At 39.7% G+C, this 18,406-nt stretch overlaps 1 protein-coding gene across 2 annotated transcripts in view; it reads right to left on the bottom strand.

The window, feature by feature from the left end:
• CUBN (cubilin) overlaps window positions 1-18,406 on the bottom strand; it is a 274,317-nt gene that overhangs the window by 102,816 nt on the left and 153,095 nt on the right. For both annotated transcript variants that reach the window (XM_036842057.1, XM_036842058.1), the window contains exons 36-38: window positions 18,104-18,232; window positions 16,961-17,093; window positions 583-788 (exon numbers count right to left, since the gene is read on the bottom strand). In XM_036842057.1, coding sequence (XP_036697952.1) covers window positions 583-788; window positions 16,961-17,093; window positions 18,104-18,232 — 468 coding nt within the window. The remainder of the gene's footprint in view (window positions 1-582; window positions 789-16,960; window positions 17,094-18,103; window positions 18,233-18,406) is intronic.

Here is an 18,406-nt window from a genome sequence, read left to right as displayed (position 1 = left end):
ATATAGGTCACCATAGAGTATGGAGTAGAGTTCCCTGTGCTGTACAGTAGGTCCTGATTAGTCATCTATTTTATGTATACTAGTGCGTATATGTCAATCCCAATCTCCCAATTTATCCCTCCCCCCTTCCCCTTTCCTCCTGGTAACCGTAAGTTTGCTTTCTACATCTGTGACTCTATTTCTGTTTCATAAATGGGTTCGTTTATACCAGAGTAAACATTTTTAATTTGAGGAATATAGAGTTTATGGGATCAAATGAAACACATTTGATATAAGTATACAAAACTGAAACAATGATACATTAGAAAACTCTCTATTGCAATATCATGAAAAATGTTTAACTTAAAATTAGGTAGACACTAGAGCTTTAAAAGAATGTTAGAACCACTGAGAATGCTCGCCCTGGCTCTTAATGAGTCATTCATATATAATTTAATTTTTCTAGTACATAATATAGTAAAGTAATTCCACAGAGACATTAAATATAGGGGAATTGTTCTTAATGCATTACTGAAAACAGTGCTATCCTTCTAGTTTGTAGGACACATTCTGGAAGCCATCACTAAAACAGAACCAACTCACTGTTGGTAAATGCAGCCTGGAAGCCCACGCCACTGCCTGAGCCATCGGAGACAAATCTGATCCACAGGATGTGCCCAACAATGGATGAATAATTGAGAGGGAGGACGTTTCCACAGTATCGTCCCACCAAGCGACCAGTGGCGTTTCCTTCCCGGATCTCCACAAAATCTCTGCTACAGTCTTGAGACTCCTCCACCTGGAAAGTTCTGATTGGACAAAACAAAATTAGGGATTTAACTGACAAAATAAATTTTGGGATTATCCTGAATCACTTGCTGGGTTGACCTGTTTGCTTTTTAAATTTTTTCTTTAACTTTAATCACAGTGTCTTTTAGCTAACTTAAAACATTTCTTACACTCAAATTTGTTGAAATGGCGATTCAAGAGATACAAAGACAATTAATACACTGCCTTCAGGGAGTTTTCTTTCTGGGGGAAAATTGGGTAAGAAGATAGAAAAAAACATGTTAGAAGGCAGAATATCATGCCATCAGAGCTATTTTGAGGCAGAGGTATCACATGCGATTGTGAGGTTCAGTAATAGCTTGATGGAGAGATTTTTTTTTAAGATGGAAATGTAAACATTAGCTGGATTTAAGGTGCAAAAATGGTGGGTAGGGAATGCATGCTAACCAAAGCACATATGCAGAAAGAGTGGGACATATTTAGAAATCTGTGAGAGGTCTCGTTTGGTTAGAATTCTGAGTACCTTTAAGAAAACATTAGAAGACATAGCTGGAGCAGTATGACGGGTTAATTTTGGGAGAGCTTAAATGCCAATCAAAGGCATCTGTACTTAATTTCTGTAAAGGTAGAAAAAACATGGCATTTGCACTAAAACAGGCTAGTGTTTAAGCATGGCATATTCAACTTCTTTATATTCTGCAATTATGATGACATGGGGGAATGGAGGGTGGGAAATAAGATCTACCTCATGTAATTGTCATTAGTCACATATATAAAGTGTCTGGAACATGTAGATGCTAAATGAATGCTTTTAAAAATTGGCCTCAATGCTTAAAAAACTTGGGTATAATCAAGGTAATATGGTGTTGGTGGGAGGGTAGACAAATAGATAAATGGAATAGAAGAGATGGTCCAGAGAAGGATCCACAAGTATAAAGCCAATTCAACCCAATTCATGGTGCCAAGTTTGGGCTTCAGAAAAGACTCTGAGGCTGTATTTGGAAATCACCTGTACACATATGAAAATAGCTGAAAACATGGCTAGATTGGGGGTTTAGAAATGAAAAAGTAGAGAGTGATACAAAGAGAGAGAGAGAAAAGATAAGAGCAGAAGCTTAGGGAACACCCATATTTTGAGTTCAGTGAAAGGAAGAGGAAGCAATAAACACAGGAATAGTCTGGAAAGTAGGATAAAAACAAGATCAGTGTCATGTCACAGAAGCCAAGAGAAAATTAAGGAGAGAGTGATGAAGGGTGTCATATGACAGAAAGATCCAGGATTAAGAACAGGCTATAGCAGGGGTCCCCAACCCCCGAGCGGGCGAGCAAATGAAGCTTCATCTGCTGCTCTGCATCGCTCCGCATCACTCACATTACCGCCTGAACCATCCACCCCCCACCACCCCCGCACCAAGTCCATGGAAAAATTGTCTTCCACGAAACCAGTCCCTGGTGCCAAAAAGGTTGGGGACTGTTGGGCTATAGGATTTGGTTACTCAAAGTAAATTAGTAACTTTTAAAGGAGCAGTTTTAGAGGGTCCACTATAGGATAATTTTTCACACATATTAAGGAGTAAATTAGATAATTTTTGGTGATTTCCATAAGATGATGAATTACAATAATAACAAGACAATAACAAGTTTTCTATAACACCCAACAATTAGAATTTATAAACTCTCTATATTTATATTTTTCATGTGCCCATTAACATGCATCAAAATGTATCAATATATAGTTGACAACAAATCAAATCTCAGAAAATATTAAAACTTTAAAAAAATACGTTCTCCGACCACTACAGAATAAAATTAGAACAGGGTAATATAGCGATAACAAAAAGATCCCGTAATTTGGATATGTAAAACAACTTTCTATATAAACCATGTGTTAAACAAGAAATCATAATGGAAATTTAGAATATATCTAGGACTGAATGAGAGTGAACACATTATGTATTAAAACAGGCAGAGTTGAGCAGTAGAAGTGTGCTGGGCCCATAAAACTTAGGGAGTGTAGTCAAAGCATTATTTAGAGGGAAATTTATAGCCTTACATGTTTATGGTAAAAAAGAACTAATACTAAGAAAAATGGACTAGATGTCTAATCCCAGAAGTTAGTAAAACAAAAAACAAACATACAAACCCCATAAAGGAAGTAGAAGAAATAACACAACATCTGAAATTAGTGAAACAGAAATGTAGAAAATACTAGAAAAGATTAAAAAACCAAAAGCTATTCCTTTGATAAGACTAACAAAGTATAAACCTCCAATAAGACTGACCAATAACAGAAGAAAGCTTAAGTGAGCAACATTACTAATAAGAAAAGGACAAAACAACAGATATACTAGAAATTTTTAAAATTATAATGAAATTTACTAAAAACCTATGCCACTAAATTTGAACTTAGACAATTTTTATAAAAATACAATAATATAACTAGTTGAAGAAAAAAATGGGAAAACCTAAAAATACCATTAAATCAATAAATATCAGTATTAAAAATTGCCTGCAGACAAAAGGAAACAAATACCTGAGCCCAGATTATTTTATAGAGGAACTCTACCAAAGCTTCAATAAATCAATATCCCAATCCTAATCTTGTATATATTGTAAACAAAAAAAAAAAATAGAAAAGAGGGGACAGAGTCCAACTTGTTTAATGAAGTTAATATAACCTTGGGAGCAAAATCAGTCAAGGGAGGTCAAAGAAAGAAAAAGTTTAAGTCAATCTCACTTAATGCAGATGAAAAATCTTACATAAAATATTAGCTAAATCAATCCATCAATCTGTAAAATATGTAAATCTTAATAAGGTTGGACTCACAGTGGTTTAAGATGAAAAGATCTATTACAACAATTCAACACACACACGTACACACAAAGATTTAAAGAGAAAAACAGATGCAAAAATATATGAAGGGAGAATCAGTGACAACTGCAGAAAAGCATTCGTTAAAACTGAACACACATTCATCATAAAAACTCTTAGAGGGGGCTTCCCTGGTGGTGCAGTGGTTGAGAATCTGCCTGCTAATGCAGGGGACACGGGTTCGAGCCCTGGTCTGGGAAGATCCCACATGCCACGGAGCAACTAGGCCCGTGAGCCACAACTACTGAGCCTGTGCGTCTGGAGCCTGTGCTCCGCAACAAGAGAGGCCGCGACAGTGAGAGGCCCGCGCACCGCGATGAAGAGTGGCCCCTGCTCGCCGCAACTAGAGAAAGCCCTCCCACAGCAACAAAGACCCAACACAGCCAAAAATAAATTAATTAATTAATTAATTAAAAAAAAAAAACTCTTAGAAAATTAGGAATAGAGGGAAATTTTCTCAGCTGGATGAGAATTGCCCACCAAACACCTACAGCAAATATACTTAGAGGTAAAAGTTTTTAAACATTTCTTTTAAATAAGAAACAACACAAGAAACCTTGCTCTCATCACTTTGTTGCATAATATACCGAAGGGTTCTCCAGGGCAATAAGACAGGGAAAGGGGGAATGGTTTTAAGAATTGGAAAGGAAGTGCTATAAATCAATATTCAAGAGTACTCATTCATTCATAAATATCTACCAAGCACCTTAACATGTCAGGTCCTTTTCTAGGCACTGAAGTTAGAGTAGCAGACAAGAGACAAAATTTTTGGCATTTCTAGAGAATGGAACAGTGGCAGGATAAGATAATATGCAAAATTTAATAGGGTTTCCTTATACCAGCAAATGAAAATTTACGAGATGTAACTTAGTCAACACTCATTCAACAATATTTGTCTCTCTACTATATTGCCAGACACTGGGAGAGGACAATGAAGAAAACAGACAATGTTCCTTCCTTCGGGGAGCTTACATTCTAGAAGGAGAGACAGATAAGAAACAAATAGATAGAAATATAATGAGGTAGTGATATGCTCTAGGAGGAAAAAACCAAGTGATTAAGGAGGGTTATTTTAGGTAAGGTGGACAGGGTACATCCACAATTTTTAAATGGGCGCCATTTTTAATAGCAACAAAAAATAAGATGCCTAGGAATAAATGTAACATGACATCTATAAGACTTTTATGGAAAAAATACGAAATTTTAGTGAAGGACATAAAAGAAGACTGAATAAATGGAAAGATACTCCAAGTTCAGTATGAAAAGTCAATAAAGATTCTCCCAAAATTAATCTATAAATTCAATGTATTTCCAGTAAAATCAGTAAGTATGATTGCACTTATGTAAAATGTAAAACAGAAAGCACTATTATGTAGTGTGTATGGAGACATGTATATACATATTATTGATACATATATATAATAAAAGGATATAGACATGCATAGACGTGATACACATAAAATTCAGAATACGGGTCATCTCTGTGATGAGAAGGTAAGGGAATGTGACGCTGCCCTGTAATATTTTATTTATTTAAAATTAATTTTTAAATATAAAAGCAATTTAATTTTTTTTTTAAAGTAAATGAACTGAGTGCAAACAGTTCTTTTTTCAGAAGTAACTGAAAGAAATTTTTGCTGAGAAGAAGAAGGACAAGATAAAGAGAAGAAGAAAGAATGGCCTAGTAAGACTATAGAAAAAAACTACTGGGAAGGAAAAAAAATGTCTCGAGAATAGAAAACTTACTTCCTTGCTGTGTATCTTTCAGTCACTGCTCAACATTATGTGAGCAAGACTTCACATGATGGTAAGTACAGCGCCCTCCCGGGGCTCTATCTCAGCTAACAGGTTGGGACGCTTAAGGTACAGCTGACCAGCCTGGAGGTTCTGGGACCTCACTGGGAGGTGAGGGATCAATGTATCAGGCTCACCTCTGAGCCTTCACTGCCGACCAGAGCCCTGCAGCAAACTGGTCAGCTCTGCTCTACCACTGGCTTCTCAAGCCAGATACTAGCGCTGGTAGGTCTCTAGCCAGACAGTGAGTCTGTGGCTCTCACAATCCCACCAAGGTGGGTTATTACAGTGTAGATCATCTGGATCTGTATTTCAGACTTAGTCTTAGCAGCAAGCTGTGACTGATAACCGAGCACAGAAGAAATCAGGAAAGATCCACATCAGGCTAAACAAACCACACATTTGTCTTACCTCCACTGTCCTCCTTGACAACTTAATGCTTCATGAGACAAAGTTCATATCTACAATCATTTCTGCCAAATAATTGTTCTGAATCCACCCTTAGAATAGTTGCCAAGTTTGGCTCTTAAACTCAGGCTCAGCTTTATTATGATCATCATAACATTATCAACAATGTACAATACGCTAAAATTGAGTTCTTCTGATTTTCAGAAGAAAGAAGAAGGGGTGATCGTTCTCCTCAGCAGGCGATTTATATGAAATTGCCCCTAAATCTTTTCTACGCAAAATGCTGCACGTGGTTTAACAGCATCAGCGTCACCCGAGAGCTTGTTTGAAATGAAGCATCAGGCCCCACCAACCAGCTGAATCGGAATATGAATTTTAACAAGAACCCAGGTGATCAACATGCACAATAAAGTTTGGTCCAATGGTCTAGACGATCACTAAGTGCAAGGTTTTTCTGGTTTTTTGTACCAGACTGGTATAATCCAATGCTAAATGTCACAAAAGACATTTCATTAGAAAGGATGGTAGGATGATACCTGTAAGAATCAAATTAGACTTTTTAAAAAGTTTTATTGTTCTTGGAAGTCTTTGGTTTAGTCCAGTTCATTTTATAAGCAAATCCATCCTCTTTCCAAACACTTTGGCTCAGATCTGCTGGTAAAAATATGATGTGGAACAAAAATAGTACAATCACTGTTTCTCATTATCTCATTTTGATTCTTGAACCTAGATCAATAGCATTTTAAAAGGACTCTGCCAGCATAAAATATATTTTCTGTTAATTCCTTTAAATATCTGTTTTATAAAAAAAATTCTTTTGGGGTTTTATTTCTCCCCCCTCCTTTTGTGTTATAGATGCAACCATAATTTCTCCAGCTTTTCTCCCTACTCGATTTCACCACCGTGTCCACAATTCAAACCCCATATTTTAGAACTTGACATATTCCATATGTTTTTCATATGCTTCTCACCCACCCCAGGGGAAGTTTCCAAGCACCCATCTGGATATAGTTTAGACCAGGGCAGAAATAACTCAGAGGCCTGGCCATAAAGCCCTTCTCATTATCATCTGCATAGAGAGGAGCATCTTGCATTCCACAGATTATACTTTAAAAATAAAACTCAAGCAAGGAACACAAAATAATCAAAATTAACTTCTTATGGATGAGAAAGGAAAAAGATGAAGCATTAAGATTTGTTTATGCAATAATCAGGATTTAGTGTCCACTAAAGAGTAAAATGAATGAAACTGGCTTTTTGTGTTTATCTTCCACCCTCTAGGAGGAAAGCCCAGTGTAGTTCATTTGCATTTAACTCTGAACTGCCACACAAGATACTTTAGAAATGGCAGAGTGAGAGAATTTAACATTCACTGAACGTCACGTATGCATCAGCCTTGTGGTATACATTTAAAATTTAACATCTTTAATCACACTTATGGCCCTATATGGATATGATTAGATGAAATGAATCTCTTTAGGTTTTAAACAAATAGCTTCTTGACATTAACTTATTAGTAACTTAACAAGAAATGGGATCTTGTCGGTCTTAAACATTCCCAGTACCTGGCCCAGTTCCTGAGAACCACTGAACATCAGATTGTTCAAGAATGTGAATGTGGTAAAGACCAAGAGGAAAAAGACCAGAAAAGTCCTTTGATCTAGCAATTATGAGGCCTATTAAGCCATGTGAAGGACTTTGGACTTTATCATAAGAACAATGTTCATGGTTTATTCATCATTGGATATAAAACATCAATTATGGGAGTAACATGTGCTTTATATATGAAGCATCTAGCAAGGGTGTAACAAGTGCTTATGTGTATAAAGTAGGGGCTTAATAAATAGTTGTTGAATAAAGAAATATATATATATATATATATAGTCATATATATATGGTCACATATATATATATATATTTTTTCCCATACAAAACTTTATGCTTTTAGTAAAGACAAAAGCAAACAAAACCTCTTTCCCACGTGGCAACTTAAACTTGTATTGCCTTTCAGGTGTTCAGAGGGTGTCTTTGTTTTGACACAATGCCAGCTGGACCCTGAAGAGGCACTGTCTGATTGATGGGCTAAAAGAAAGTAACTTGAGATGTTTGAATGTGGTCCACAAATAGGACTTCTCTTTCATGTTTAAAAATCCATTCCTGATGCACAGAATGACATGTCTAGAAGAGGAGCAAGACTTTTCTGAATAAACAGAGCAGTGTCTCCAAAACAATCTTCTTCTCTCCAAGCAAGTTACTTCTTATATTCTTTTCAAGACAGAATTATCAACCCCAACCAAAGCCCAATAATCTATAATACAGTAAAACAAATAACTTTTAATTTAAAATGGCAATTTAAATACCAATGTCTTGGGACTTCCCTGGTGGCACAGTGATTAAGAATCTGCCTGCCAATGCAGGGGACACGGGTTCGAGCCCTGGTCCGGGAAGATCCCACATGCCGCGGAGCAACTAAGCCCGTGCACCACAACTACTGAGCCTGCGCTCTGCAGCCCGCGAGCCACAACTACTGAAGCCCACACGCCTAGAGCCTGTGCTCCACAACAAGAGAAGCCACTGCAAAGAGAAGCCCGTGCACCGCAACAAAGAGTAGCCCCCGCTCACTGCAACTAGAGAAAGCCCACACACAGCAACGAACACCCAATGCATCCAATAAATAAATAAATTTATAAATACCAATGTCTTATCATCCAATATTTATTAAGCACTCATTACCAGTGTGGCATGTCACAAGTATCTCTCTACTGATGGTATTAAAAGGTCCCATTTCACTTACCATGTGCTTTTCACTAACAACTTCCAGAAAATATATTATTGTTGTTTAATTTAACCTAAGACCACTCAGAATGTGGCAGGATCCTACTGTTGATTGCATGTCCATAGTCCATATTCAAAAAGGCTTACAGTTCAACAAGGAACATGAGAGTGATTTTACAAATCAACCACTAAATTCTGTAAAAAATTAATAAACAGATACCTCAGTTATACAAAGCTGAGAAACCAGAAGAAGGAGCTCTCACACCCTGTGAAGGTAGCAGAGCCCAAGAGGAAGAAGAAAGACTCCTCTTCTTTCTTGGCATGGTCTCAGCTAATAAGAAGCCATGGACTCTTTGTTTACTGCAGCCCTCCCAGCTTCCTTTTCCCTGTATAAAAGCATCCTCCTTCTCCTGCTGTGCAGGGACTTGCAGGGGCTCACCACAGGTGCAGACCCTGAATTGCAATTCTCTGCTGACCCTGAATAAACCCATCTTTGATGGAGAAATATCTGGCATTCTATTTATTTCAGATCAACATTTCATTGGTTCGATAAGCAAACAGGTATGGTACCCACAAATCCAGCCCACTGTCACTCACTGTTTTTCTCACCAACCCTGGAGTTTAAAGGTATGTCCTTCTCCTGGATCCGACCTCACACTCTCTTAGTGTTTGAAGCTGTCCAGGTTTTGTTCGGAATCTGTTTCAAAGCTTCATCTTTCTGGTCAATGCTTTGTTCTGTACGTGAGTATTCACTTGGCACTTCTGATTTGAGATCAGGCTGTTTCAACTGAAACTGGCTAGACTTCGACCCATTCCTTCAGGAGCAGGGGCTGTTTCACTGAAACTGTGCCAGTTTTTGTCCAGCCTTCAGCATATTCCTTTGCAAAGGGCTATTCTCTGGACACTGGCTGAAAAAACCTTTGGCCTGGCTCCTCTAGGACCAAGACGTTTCCTTAGAATTGGCTGTTATTCAGGCTTCCAAGCTGTCTGAATTGAGCTGTTTGTGTTGTAAAATGTTTGAAAATTGCCCTTTTACTTTAGAGAAAAACCTCTGAGAAATGGAAGCCCAGTTTTTGAGAGTACCCACACCCCCAACAGGGACTCTGATAGATCTGATATTTAAGACTAAAGTCCTTCCTCATGCACATTTCTAACTAAATGGACCAACCCGATCAAAGGCAATTTAGGATATCAATGGCTATTATGGGGAACTTTTGAAATCCCCAAACTCAATTTTCTTAGAACCAAAGTAGACTACAATAGCTCAAAAATTTCCAGAAATGAGTGGAATACTTACTTTGGTATCTTGAGGCTTCCCAACATTATCTGGAGCCTAGAATTGCCTCTCTACAAAATAAGATTTTAAGGCTAACTGAGGCAAACATTAATGAGAGATAAAATGGCTCCCAACGCCTCAGGCTCTTCTTCCAGCACCATCTGGTCTCTCCATTGGCTCCTCATGGTCAGACCTCATCTCCGGGGCCATCTTCCTCCTTCCTTGCTACACCACCTATGCCTCCTCTGTACTGCCAATTACCCCATACTAATTCTCTTACCGAGCTTCCCCATGTGAAACTCTTCCCATTCCCGTTTCCTCTGAACTTGTCAGAATATGTCTGTTTACAGCCACTATGGAGAACAGTATGGAGGTTCCATAAAAAACTAAAAATAGAGCTACCATGTGACCCAGCAATCCCACTCCTGGACATATACCCAGAGAAAACCATAATTCAAAAAGAGACATGGGGGCTTCCCTGGTGGCGCAGTGGTTGAGAGTCTGCCTGCTAATGCAGGGGCACAGGTTCGAGCCCTGGTCTGGGAAGATCCCGCGTGCCACGGAGCAACTGGGCCTGTGAGCCACAACTGCTGAGCCTGCGCGTCTGGAGCCTGTGCTCCGCAACAAGAGAGGCCGCGGTGGTGAGAGGCCCGTGCACCGCGATGAAGAGTGGCCCCCGCTTGCCACAACTAGAGAAAGCCCTTGCACAGAAACGAAGACCCAACACAGCCAAAAATAAATAAATTAATTAATAATAATAAAAAAAAAGAGACATGGACCACAATGTTCATTGCAGCTCTATTTACAATAGCCAGGACATGGAAGCAACCTAAGTGTCCATCAACAGATGAATGGATAAAGAAGATGTGGCACATATATACAATGGAATATTACTCAGCCATAAAAAGAAACAAAACTGAGTTATTTGTAGTGAGGTGGATGGGCCTAGAGTCTGTCATACAGAGTAAATTAAGTCAGAAAGAGAAAAACAAATAACGTATGCTAACGCACATATATGGAATCTTAAAAAAAAATTGGTACTAATGAACCTAGTTGCAGGGCAGGAATAAAGATGTAGACATAGAAAATGGACTTGAGGACACGGAGTGGGAGGGGGAAGCTGGGGTGAAGTGAGAGTAGCATCCATATATATATATACACTACCGAATGTAAAATAGATAGCTAGTTGGAAGCAGTAGCACAGCACAGGGAGATCAGCTCAGTGCTTTGTGATGACCTAGATGGGTGGGATAGGGAGGATGGGAGGGAGGCTCAAAAGGGAGGGGATATGGGGACATATGTATGCATATGGCCAATTCACTTTGTTGTACAACAGAAACTAACACAGTATTGTGAAGCAATTATACTCCAATAAGATCTATTTAAAAAAAAATTAAGCCTTCTGAGAATCCAGAGGCTAAACCCTTAATTTTTTGTACTCCCTGGACTAAAGTTGAACTGCAATCCATAGTCAAAGGTTTTCCCAAAGTAACTGGAGATGCTCACAAATTGCTGGAAAATTTAATATAGTCATTCAAACTTGTCAACCTGGTTTCTCTGATTTATATCAGCTAGTTCATATGCTGGTCAGTGAAGGCCAGGGTCAGCATTGGATGAAAACCACTAATTGGGGGAAATCCTAAAAGGTCTCTAGAATTACAGCTGGGAGACCAGCCTCCTATCTTTTTTTTTTTTTTTTTTTTTGATTTATTTTTAATTTTTTTTTTTTTTTTGGCTGTGTTGGCTCTTCGTTGCTGTGCGCAGGCTTTCTCTAGTTGTGGCGAGCGGGGGCCACTCTTGGTTGCGGTACGTGGGCTCCTTATTGCGGTGGCTTCTCTTGTTGCAGAGCACGGGCTCTAGGCACTCAGGCTCCAGTAGTTGCAGCATGCGGGCTCAGTAGTTGGCACGTGGGCTGTAGAGTGCAGGCCCAGTAGCTGTGGCGCACGAGCTTAGTTGCTCCGCAGCATGTGGGATCTTCCCGGACCAGGGATCGAACCTGTGTCCCCTGCATGGGCAGGCAGATTCTTATCCACTGCGCCACGAAGGAAGTCCCCAGCCTGCTATCTTATTATATGATCAGGCTCGGCCAATCCCTAGGCAGCTTCATCAAGCAGTTCCTAGGGTTTCTCCAAAACCTGTTGATTGGAACAAAATCCAGGCGTACGCACAAAAATCTGATGAAACTGTTCATGATTATTACAATCAACTTCAGGTTATTTTTAAAGAAAATTCTGGTCTTCCTTTAGATGTTGATTCTACCCAGGTAGTTTTTAACTCTATGTTTATTAATGGGCTGAAATGAGACCTTTCCCTTCTAGGAAAAAGGACCAGGATGGAATGGGAAACTATATCTATTCCAGATTTAGTTAGTGTGGCAAACCAGCTCTCTCAAACTCTAGATGAGGCACCTCAGAGGAAGACTGTCAAAATTCTTAATCTTCAACCCCAGCAAATGAAGGCTCCTAAATGAAACCAAAACCCTACTAATCTCTATTATTGCAAAGAGCCAGGACATTGGAAAAGAGATTGTTACAAATTTAAGTGCTTCAGGTGCCTTCAGCCCTCTAAGCAGCCTTTCAACATCCTCCCAATTCTCACTGAAGGGGCTCCAAGAAACTACAGGGATTTTCCCCAGTTCTCCCTCTTAGTTGGCATGGAGAAACATTTCTCTAGGTTGGGGATGAAGCTCTTCCAGTCCTGACTGACACCAGAGCCACACTCTCCGTGCTCAAACCCCTTACTATAAAGCGGCCTTTGCCTCTGATAGTACTAGAGCTGATTCTGGAAATACTTATCATTTGTCTCTACTGAATCAGCTACCACCTTCCTTATGGGCAGAATCTCCAACTTATTCTGGAGATTCACAACAACAAAATTCACAACAAACCTCCCATCAAGATTTAAGTAGACCCCTCAAAACCTCTTCCCAGAATTAATCAAACACCTTTTAAAAACAGATCTTCAAGGCATAAAACCCCTAATAGAAAATGATAAGGCTCAAGGCCTCATAATCCCTTGTACTGTGCTCTGAAACACTACTACCATTTTACTGGTGAGAAAACCTACAGGTCAAAGGTGAAGGTTTATCTAGGATCTCAAAACAATCAACAACATTGTTATCTCTTGACATTCTGTTGTTCCTAACCCTTATATGACACTGACATCATTCCAACTGGAAGCAAATTCCTTACTGTAATTGATTCATGCAGTGCATTCTCTAGTATTCCAGTTTATGAAGCTAGCCAGTACCTTTTTGCCTTTACTTGGGAAGAAAAACAGTTAACCTGGACAGTAATGCCTTAGGGTTCTACTCAGAGTCCTTATTTCTCAGGAATCCTGAAGGCTGATCCGGATGATACAAAATTCTCTAGAGATTCAACTACTTTGTTGCAATATGTGGATGATCTGCTTCTTTGCGCTCCTTCTCAAGCCTCCTCACAGGAAGACTCCATCTTGCTAAAGCTTTTAGCGTTAAAGGGACCTAAGGTAGCCAAAGGAAAACTGCAGTTTGCCCAAACCCAGGTTTGATATTTAGGGTATCTGCTATCAGAACAAAGCCTATATCTAGATCCAGATAGACTTCATGGTGACCTACGTTTCCCAAAACCCCAAACTAAACACAACTGCAAAGTTTCCTCCAGCTGGTTGATTATTGCTGAAATTGGATTCCAAATTTCTCTCCTATGGCTAAACCTCTGTATGTTGTACCCAACAATAAAAACCTCAATGCAATTTTAAGAGAAGAAACAGATGACACAGTCTTCAAGGCCCTAAAGGAGAGTTTGGTGAATCCACCTGCCTTGGGCATCCCAATGATCAGATTCTCTTTTTCCTTTTTGTATATGAAAAGAATGGGAATGCCTTTGGGGTACTAATCCCAAAACACAGGGACCACCATTGACCCATAGGGTATTGTGGCCAGCAACTGGACCCTGTAGCATGGGGATATCCCCCTTGCCTTAAAGCCATTACAGCCACTCCCCTTTTGGTTAAGATCACCGAGAAAATTACTGTGAGATCCCTTTTAACCATTTTTGTACCTCATACAGCAGAAGTTCTGACTTCTCATCACACTCAACATTTCCCAGCCAGCCACCTCACCTCCTATGAAGTCCTTTGGTTAACTGCTCCTCACATAACTCTCTTACATTGTAATAACCTTAACCCGGCTACTCCTCTTCCCTCCATCACCAGCAAAGTCCCTCATGATGCTTAACACTGATGCACCACCTCCTGACTCCTCAGCATGATCTACAGGGAATTCCACTGGGTAATGCTGACTTCTCGTGGTTCACTGATGGTTCTCATTTAAAAGGTGATAATGGCAAATACAGTTCTAGGTATGCTATTAAGACTCCTTTTGATGTTGTTGACGCAGCATCTTTACCTATGGTTACTTCAGCCCAGACTGAATTACATGCTTTTACATGGGCTTATACTTTAGCCAAGGACAAAACTGCCAATATTTAGACTGATAGTAGATATGTTTTTGGAGTAGCTCATAATTTTGGAATATTGTGAAAGCAATGTGGCTTCCTTACGTCCAGTGGGAAAATAATTTTAAGATGGCCCCTGTGTTTAGGAATTATTGGATGCAGTAATTTCACCTGCCACTTTAGCTATTATTAAGATTCTGGGGTATTCTGAACTTGACTCTCTGGAAGCTGAGGGAAATCACCTTGCTGATATTTCTGTAAGGAATGTTGCCCTTAAAGGGACCAACAGCAGCCAAACTTCTGTCGTGGTCCAAAGGGAAATTTAGAAAAACTGGCTAGAGAAGCCCAGCAATCAGCCTCAGAAAAAGGAAAACAAGATTGGAAATTCAATAGTTGTTGGTTTGATAAAAAGAGAAAGCTCTGGTTTGCATCAAATAACAACCTATTCCCACCCAACACTCTAAAACTCCCACTCCTCACCGCTGTACGTGCATTAAACCATTGTTCTACTGACAAGATGATAGCCTTCATGAATCAATATTAGAGGAGAAACATTAACAAGGCTGAAAAAAGTGCCTACCCTCACTTGTCCCACTTGTCCAAAGTAGAACCAGGGAAGCCTGTTTGTACTGCTTCCAGACATTGTATATTGCCTAATGGACAATTCAAGCTCTGGTAAGTGGATTTCATACAATTTCTTCCTCTAATGGATATAAATATGTTTTAGTCATGGTCCATATGTTTTCACACTGGACTGAAGCCTTCCCTTGCAGACAGCCTACTGTCTCTTCTGTGGCAAAAGTCCTTTTGGAAAAGATGATCCCTACCTGGGGAACTCATCTCAAACTTCATAGCGATCAAGGAATCCATTTTACTGGCCAGGTACTTTGACAAGTCTGCTCTGTTTGGCTAGTTTTACAACACTTTCACTGTGCTCACCACCCTTATTCCTCTGGTTTAGTCGAACACACTAACAGCATCATTAAGACTCAATTGGCAACATTTATAGAGGCCCTCCAAACACCTTGGTCAAAAGCACTGCCATCTTGTCCTTCTAAATCTTGGATCTTCCGCTTTTGGAACTCATAAACTCTTACCATTTGAGATAGTCACATAATTTCCAACGCACTTGGTTCCCACTTCTTTTGACACACAACTGATAAAAGGAGAGATATTCCAACATTGCAAAGGATTAATTGCCTCTATTAAAAATAACCATGTTTTAATAGAGCAATCTTTTCATAGTGTAGCCTTGGGAGATGAAGACATTAAGCATCACATCTTGCAACCTGGAGATTTTGTCTATTGCAAAAGAGTCCTCCAGAAGAACTCACTTCAACCTCATTGGAAAGGTCCCTATCAGGGACTGCTAACCAACCCTTGTGACACCAAGCTCTGAGAAATAGACTCTTGGATTTATGTGGCACACCTAAAGAAATCACTGAACCCTGACTGTACCTGTACATCACCTGGTGACCTGAAAGTAAAGATTTTCTGGAATTGAAGCAGACGACATCTGATGAGACAGCTTTCCCAAGATACACTTTTGAGGATGACATAAGGCTTCAGATGATCTCCAATGTCTATGATCTTGATATCATATGGACTTTAGATAAAAAGCACCTGAGAGTTCTCCCTCCTACCTCTCCTAATTACTCAGACGTGACCTTAATAGATTTTCAATCTGTTCACTTTCCCTCCGACATGAGATACTATACCAGGAAAGGTCCTTCCTAACATTGACACACAAAAATCCACTGAAACTAGAAACCCTGACTCTAGATCAGCAATGATTTCAGAGAAAGATTATGATCAAAAGGGGGAAATGTAAAAAATTAATAAACAGAAACCTCAATTAAATAGAGTCAGGACACCAAAAGGGGGAGCTCTCATGCCCTGCAAAAATAGCAGAGTCCAACAGGAAGAAGAAAGACCTCTCTTCTTTCCTGAAGGGCTCAACCAATGAGAAGCCTTGGACTCTCTGTTTACTATAACCCTCTAAACTTCCTTTTCTTCTTTATAGAAGTGTTCTCCTTCTTTCGCAATACAGGGACTTGCACATGTCTTGCCATGGTTGCAGATCCCAAATTGCAATTCTCTGCTGATCCCAAATAAACTCACCTTTGCAATTCCTGTTGATCCTAAATAAACCCATCTGTGCAATTCTCTGCTGATACCAAATAAACCCATCTTTTCTGACAAAGGTGGATTAGGATGGGGATAAGACATAAGGGTAAAGAAGGCTTAATTGAGATGGGGATTCTGCTGGAAGAAAGAATGTTAGTGATGCTCTGAAAGAATCTAAATGTTCCTAATTTAAAAAAAAAAGATAAAATTAATGTTATCTGAAAATGAGAATTCCAAAAATTAATGTACCAAGAGCTCAGGCATGTACTCTTGGTAATGTTAGGCAGGACTCTAAAACCACTGCAAGAGAATTATAATGCTATTTATAACTTAAACTATGACTAAAACAGAGGAAATATGGAAACAGACTTCCTGAAGTTCCCACCATATTCTCTAACAGTTGTTTGGACAGATATGTTATTAGTTGTCCATCCTATTAGTAACAGTGCTTCCTTCCTGCAGATTCATTCTCCCTGAAACAATATACTATAAAAAAGGATTTACATAAAAGACAGCTGGAGCTGGTTGCCAGGGGAACTGACAATGTTCCAGACACATTCCACATTAGAGGGATAAATTTCTGGGTAGCCAGGGCTGTTGAAGACGCCTTCAGCCATGCGGAAGATGCCACCACAAGCTAGAAGAAAAGAGAAACAAAGTGAGTGGCAGAGTAAATAGTGAATACAAGACACCATAAGATAAAGGAGAAAGAACACTAGAAGAGCTGATAGCAGCGTCAAAGGATATGCCATTTTCATTTCATAATTTAAAAAATCCATATCATATACAATAAGGAAAAGATTCTGAAACCTGAACACTAAAAGCCACAGGGTATGGTGGATTGGAAGGAATCTCGGTAGATTCTTCTCTAAAAGACTGTTCTCCCTGTGAACTATAACTTTATGTAATAAAAGGCTCATTTTAATTCTGTAGCCCCTCGGTATTTCTGACCAGGATGATCTTCACTCCTGGCCTAGAACAGAAGGCAGTATTTCAGCTTTTCCTTCTCAGGAGAGCACAGAAACATGCGCAAATCTCCTTGGTGTTCTAAGGCTTTTAGCTGCTAGTAACAAGGCAGCCAGCAGCTGACAAGCAGCACTCTGCTGGCTAAGAGCCCCAGCACTGGGTGCTCCTCTTTCCCCTCCTCCCCATATGCCCCCATCCATCCTGCATCAGCGACAACACCCAGCCCTGCCTGAGCGCAGCTGTGAGGCCAGGGAGACTAAAGGACAGCAGGTGTCCACCCGTAAGAGATGCCATCAGACACTGTCCATCAGGGGCTCCCTTAACAAACATATCATGAAGGAGAACAAGGAGACACCGACAAGCAAGTCACCCAAGATCATTCCAACCAGTTCTCCCCACTTCCAGAGCTCATCCGTGTAGCATTAGTCACCATTGCCAAGGTATGGGAACAACCTAAGTGTCCGTCGATGGACGAATGGATAAAGAAGATGTGGTATAGAGTTCACTACTGTTAGACTTTACAAGCATGTTAACCTAATTTGAAAGACAGTAAGGTTAGTCATAGAGGTGATCTAGGAAACTAGTTCAGAACGCTGAATGTAGAAGAATCCCAAATAATAAACCAAGGATTTTCTACACATTTCTCTTAACCTAGTAGCACCATTTGCCAACATTTCTTACCTGATGTTGATGCAGCATATGTGGCGTGGAAACCACCAAAATTCGCTGTAGAATCCGAGACGAACCTCAGTGTCAGAGCATTGCTGAAGGAAGTGATGGGGTGGGGCATGGAGGGGCCACAGTATCGGCCTAAATAATGAAGATGATGACAAGGAGAATGAATGATGACAAGTAAACACGTATTTTACTAGAGTCACAAGAGACCAAAGCAAACAGAAGAAACCACTATTAGGAGAAACACTTACATCAGGGTCAGTGTTGGGGATGATGCCTGATAATTCAAAATAAGCTATGAATACGAGC

Source organism: Balaenoptera musculus, chromosome 2 (assembly GCF_009873245.2).
Source record: "Balaenoptera musculus isolate JJ_BM4_2016_0621 chromosome 2, mBalMus1.pri.v3, whole genome shotgun sequence".
NCBI classification, from domain to species: Eukaryota; Metazoa; Chordata; class Mammalia; order Artiodactyla; family Balaenopteridae; genus Balaenoptera; species Balaenoptera musculus.
Note: the sequence above shows the minus strand (reverse complement) of the source record. Positions and strands in the feature narration are given on the sequence as shown.